Source organism: Scatophagus argus, chromosome 11 (assembly GCF_020382885.2).
Source record: "Scatophagus argus isolate fScaArg1 chromosome 11, fScaArg1.pri, whole genome shotgun sequence".
NCBI lineage: Eukaryota > Metazoa > Chordata > Actinopteri > Scatophagidae > Scatophagus > Scatophagus argus.
Genome location: NC_058503.1, coordinates 23,198,246 through 23,203,762, shown reverse-complemented (window position 1 = coordinate 23,203,762; position 5,517 = coordinate 23,198,246). Strand labels below are relative to the sequence as shown.

The following is a 5,517-nucleotide window of genomic DNA, read 5'->3' as shown; positions in this document are numbered from 1 at the left end:
CTCCTCCCTCTCTCCTCCTCTCATTCCCGGCTTGACTGACTCCGATTTGGTCCGCTCTGGTTTTTGTCGTGACTTTTAGCGCTCTCAACACCTTCCACCATTACGTCCCAAAGCAAAACGGACTTTTTAGCGCTTGCTTCTCGGACTCTCCAGAGGAAGAGAATCGTCGCCGCCGTGGTTGGCATCGTCATGGTTTTGGCTCTCATCATTGCGATTCCCCTGCTGGTCCAAACTTCCAAGACCGACGCGCACTACGAGATGATGGGCACCTGTCGGATGATCTGTGACCCGTACAACCCCAAGCCGAGCGCCACGGCTCTGGAGGTCATGCAGGACCTGAGCGCCATCCCCTCCCCGACCTTTGTTCAAGGGACTAAAGGCGAGCCGGGTCGGCCGGGGAAACCCGGGCCGAGGGGACCGCCAGGAGAACCGGGGCCACCTGGTCCGAGAGGACCGCCGGGGGACAGAGGGGATTCTGGAAAGACCGGACATGCTGGTGTCGTGGGCACAGCGCGGACCGAGACCGGCGGAGACCTGGGCTCACCGATCGGCGGTGCAAAGATAGCGTTTTATGTGGGTCTGAAGAACCCTCACGAGGGGTACGAAGTGTTGAGGTTCGACGACATCGTCACGAACCTGGGGAACCACTACGACCCGACAACCGGAAAGTTCACATGCCAAGTGTCTGGGATTTACTACTTCACCTACCATGTGCTGATGCGCGGCGGAGACGGGACCAGCATGTGGGCGGACCTGTGCAAGAACGGACAGGTAAGTCCTGCCTCTGTGGCCCGCCGTGTGCACCTGATGATCACATTCATTCAGGTTCTCGTGTGTGATTTCGCTCTCCACTGCGCGGCGGAACCGTGGAGAGCTTTTACGCACTCCAAGGCGCGCAACCATCACATCTGAGGGGGGCAAGTCTGGCCGGGGATCCGCTCCTGCCCCAAAATATTCCTATCTGAACACTGATTTCCTCTCCATTCATCTCCTCTCCTCCGCTCTGCTCTCCTGACCAAACATAAAACGATCATTTTGGAAAGATTTACCAAAACCAGCACCCAGCGTTTGAAACAGAGAGACAGCAGCAGTCAAAGGACGAACCACACACCACTGCAGTCACAGGAGAACTCGCAATAACATCAGTTTGTTAGGTGAAGTTATGACTAAGATTAAATTTGCTGAAGATGTTTAACTCAATACGTTTGAAGGACATTTTGAGCACAGCTGAACGCTGGACGTGTCCCCCTCAGTATTTCTGACTGTGATGTGATGTGGTTGCTGTGGTTTATTTCATCCCCTCTGGTCAGTGAATGTCTCCGAGACTCCACTCTGTCCTGTGGTCTACGCTGCACAAGTTCTTCTGCCACTGTGATAAAACAAGCTGTAGTCCAGTTGCCTGCACAACGAAATCAGACAGCAATGCCACAAAGTTCACAAAGCCGGGAGAAAGCTGCTCAGCTCACCTCCTGAGTCTTTAAGTTTGACTCCGTGTGATGACTTTATTTCCGGCCTCGGTGCCTGAACTGGGCCGCCGCCCTCCCCCCATTGGTCCTGCTGTAGATGAAATGCAGCAGTTAATCAGTCAAACTCTCTCTCGCTCTTCGTTTGCAGGTCCGAGCCAGCGCCATAGCGCAGGACGCCGACCAGAACTACGACTACGCCAGCAACAGTGTGGTCCTGCACCTGGACTCCGGGGACGAGATTTACGTCAAACTGGATGGCGGCAAAGCGCACGGCGGAAACAACAACAAGTACAGCACGTTTTCCGGTTTCCTCTTGTACCCAGACTAAGGCGGGGCCAAACCCCATCCCCCTCCTCCATCCCAGACCTGCCACTACAGACATGAACCTCAGTCTCATCTGATCAGCGCCGCTGACCACACCGACAGGAGGAAGAGGTCATCCTGCGGCGAAGCACTTATAGTCCCACACTCAGTCTTTAAACTTCTTATACAATATGGATTATTATTTCTGGGGGTGAAATAATTCCACTTATTTCCACAATAGCTTCACATGCTTTGCAGAATTTCTGCAGCAACAAACAAAAGGCCCCTCGCTGCACCGTGGCGCGTTCAAGGACCCTCCTGACACGATTCGTTCTTTGGAAATAAGTGAAATTATTGTGACAACACAGTCAAATGTTTATTCAGAGATATGAAAGGTCCCCCCTGTTGTTCTGATCCTCAGCTCCAGATGAAACCGCCTTCACACGGGGATTCAGTCTGGCTTTGCAGTGCAGCTGTTGTTGCCTTTTTTCTTTGTGCTTTTTGTGGAGTTGAGGGCCGTCGTGACACTGAACTGAACACAGAGGACACTGCTGTGTGACGTGATGCTAGTTTCTGCTTGAAAGTGTGTCTCACAAACATAAATATATATATATATATATATACATATATATATACATACAGTATACAGTCTGTACGTATGTATGCGCTTATGTACATATTCATTCAAACAGAAGTGAGTGAACCCACGTGGCTGCGTTAACTGTGTTTCTATGTCTTCGTATTCCAGTATAAACGTTGGTCAGTGATTTCAATAAATGATTATGTTTTCTAAGTCGGTGTTGGAGTTGGAGTCAGGATGGGCTTTGACTTAACAGGCTGAAGATAAGCAGCTGGTTTGGAGGGGCAGAGCGAACACAGTCCCTCCAATCAGAAAGCAGGCCGAGTGATGGCGCTGACTCTGCACATGCTCAGTAGGATTCTCTCTCCGCCTGTGGAAAAAGCTGCAGGATCGCTTCAGCGTGAAGTTTCCTGTACAAAACTGATTTTGAAGTATGAAAATTACTTTTTGAATGTTCTGTTTTTCTGCTGTCTAAAGTTTAGTTTCAGAAACAGAAGTTTTGTTTTGAATGCACACGATGCCTGACATCTAAAAGTGTTCGTCTGTCAGAACTTTGTTTCTCCTTCCTTCCTCTCACTGCAGTCATGTGACGACCCCTCAGGTTTGTCTGGTGGACCTTTGGAGGGGCCCGGCCCCTCAGTTTGGGAACCTCACACACACAAAGACATCTTACTGCTGTAGCTCTACTACAGAGAGAGAGCTCCGGTGTGTGTGTGTGTGTGTGTGTGTATGCGTGTGTCGTGGTGGACGGTGATCCGTTCCTGCTCTGATGGATGTTCAGATGAGGTTTTGTCTTTACGAGTGTCTCATTTATTAAGCGAGCAGCTCAGTGCGTCACACTCCGCTCAGGATGAACGTCCTCGTTAAACTTGGCGGACGCCTTCTGCATGTTAAGCTTGTATTTAAGATCCTTAAGACATGGAGCGTCACATCCTGCGGTTAAACGCGCGTTATTCATCCAGGCGGCCGACGGTCCCAGCTGCACCTGGAGCTTCATCTTAGCCAGCGTTCTGCACGAGTCTGGCGGGCTGATGCTCGCTGGGGAAAATGCCGCTCGTGGTCGTCCTGCTCGGGTTTTTTCTCAAACAAGAGTCTCCTAAAAGAGTTCGCTAATGTGAGTCCTCTGTTCCCTCCTCTGGGGGACGTTTCCCCTCCAGTCAGCCGTTAACAGCATGCAAACACCTGACGGCAGGTAACGCCACCTCTGCCACGTGTTGTCGCAGACATGTCAATAATGGAGGATAAATCCACTTTTTAACGCCAAAAGTTTAAAAACCGTCCATAACCACAAGGCAGATTTCTAAATAAACACACTATCCGCAGACTTGGATGTCTCGAGACGCAGACTAGGAAAAGCTAAATTTAACATGATGAATGTTAGCCCTTTAAAAGGCTCTTCACCGTGTCACATTTCACACACAAATCACAGCCCTGAATCAAAGCTAACTCCTCCGCCAGCCGCCGAGGCACAAATCTCAATCTCTGTCGGCGGCTGTCAGACTTCATCAGACGCACTCGTTTACTGTCACCTCGACTCCGTCCCACAAGCCTCCGTGCTAAATGAAAGGCAACAGGTTTTTACGGCTCCGCACAAAGAAATGTGCCCGCGGTGGGACACCACAGCGGCTGGGATAAAACACTATTTGTTGCTTTGCCGCCTCTCTCATTTAGCCTGCGTTGAGAGGGGCTGTGGGCAGGCAGGTGCAGCTTTATGTGTCTGATTGACACCTGAGCCAGAGGTCTGACACAGATGCCGGATCCCCTCTGCACCAGCGCTAATAAAACAACAAGACGCTCCCTGTCACTTCCAGAAACAAAGCAGCGAGCTGGACGGCGCTGCCGGCGAGCGCTCGCCGTCGCACACTAACTTTTTCTGACAGGAGGCAACGCTTTAAAATAGGCTTGTTTCCCAGAAAGCAAACAGAGGGACGATAAGGCGAAAAGAGCACTTAGGGGAAACATTTCACTACAAAGACATCCAATATGCTCTACAGGAATATTGTGCAGTTTTTATCTTTGTCCCTCTGAACCGCATCAAGGTGGAGAGCCAGCCAATGGAGGCCATGCTAATCAGCCAGCAAGTTCGCTCTGTCACCGACACGACTAAACACTGAGTTTGTTGCAATTCATGTGTCACGTCCTGTTAGCCTGCTTCAGGAGGGTCAGGAGGAGGCCTTCCAGAGACCACAAGCTTCAGCCTGCAGCTTCTGATGTGTCAGACCCATAAAACTCTCCTGTAAGCATCCTTAGCTGCAGAGTTAGCTAGCTTAGTTAGCTCAGGTAACTTAATTAGTCAGCTTCTCCTTTAAGAGTAGATGCAGAAAGAAATAAAACTGCTTGCAACAAGGTCTGTGGATCATCTTATCAGGTCCTGACTTCTGGACTGAAGCATTGCTATTGAGTTTTTAAATGCATTCTTGTCACTTTGAGCACCACAAGTGAAGCGTCATCTGGTTCCATCACATTCCTCAGAAGGCCGACGTCTCTCCTGCAGCTCACACCAGAGCTACCACAGGTAAGGGGAAACAGGTGAGGTTTTGGTTTCGGGTGAGCTTCGCACTAATCCGACAGTGAAAACCAACAATGCAGCAGCATCCTGGCTGACGCAGCAGCTTGGAGCCCACCAGTCTGTTTCCTCCCGTTGGTGCTCAGTTCACATCCCATCAGACAAACGCAGGAAGCAGAAAGTAAAAACAGAGGGAATGTCTTCACATCCAGGTGAGTCAGGTGGGCTTGTGTCACCTTGTCTGACCCGTGAAGAATCTGTCTCTTTCCATTTGTGTGTCACCTTAAAACAGAGCAGAAATCAGCTCTCGCGCTCCTGTCGAAGAGCTGATAAATAATGGAAAGAGTAGGAATGGGCACCGGGGGAAGTGAGATGGGTGTGTCGCTTCGACCGGCGCAGTTTAAATGTAAAAACGTCCGAGGCGTGATTGAAAGCGCAGGTGTGACAGAGGAGGAGAAGGGATTTGTGGGAGGATTTGTGGATTCCTGTCTGTTCGATAAATGAGACGACAGGACGTTCATCCTGTTTGGCTTCGTGTTGGTGTGTCACATTCGGCTCGTTCTCCCTCCTCACAGCTGGCGTGGTTGTTGCGTGCGACTGGCGTGCCCGTGGGCGGATTGAGGGTCGCTGCCCCCCGACTGTCTGTGGGGACTCCACGTGGA

The 5,517-nt window shown here is 50.8% G+C and overlaps 1 protein-coding gene across 1 annotated transcript; it reads left to right on the top strand.

Annotated features, from left to right (window-relative positions):
- Window positions 1-2,562, top strand: c1ql2 (complement component 1, q subcomponent-like 2). The gene is made up of 2 exons (XM_046405117.1): window positions 1-771; window positions 1,615-2,562. Exons 1-2 carry the CDS (start codon window positions 190-192, stop codon window positions 1,792-1,794), a joined length of 762 nt encoding a protein of 253 aa, XP_046261073.1. The 5' UTR covers window positions 1-189; the 3' UTR covers window positions 1,795-2,562.
- Window positions 2,563-5,517: the final 2,955 nt, after the last annotated feature.

What these genes read in the sequence shown, in the direction of transcription:
- c1ql2 (XM_046405117.1), top strand. Translation starts at nt 190, where the DNA reads ATGGTTTTGGCTCTCATCATTGCGATTCCCCTGCTGGTCCAAACTTCC. An exon ending in ACCTGTGCAAGAACGGACAG is followed by an intron (nt 772 to 1,614) that starts GTAAGTCCTGCC and finishes CTTCGTTTGCAG; the next exon opens with GTCCGAGCCAGCGCCATAGC.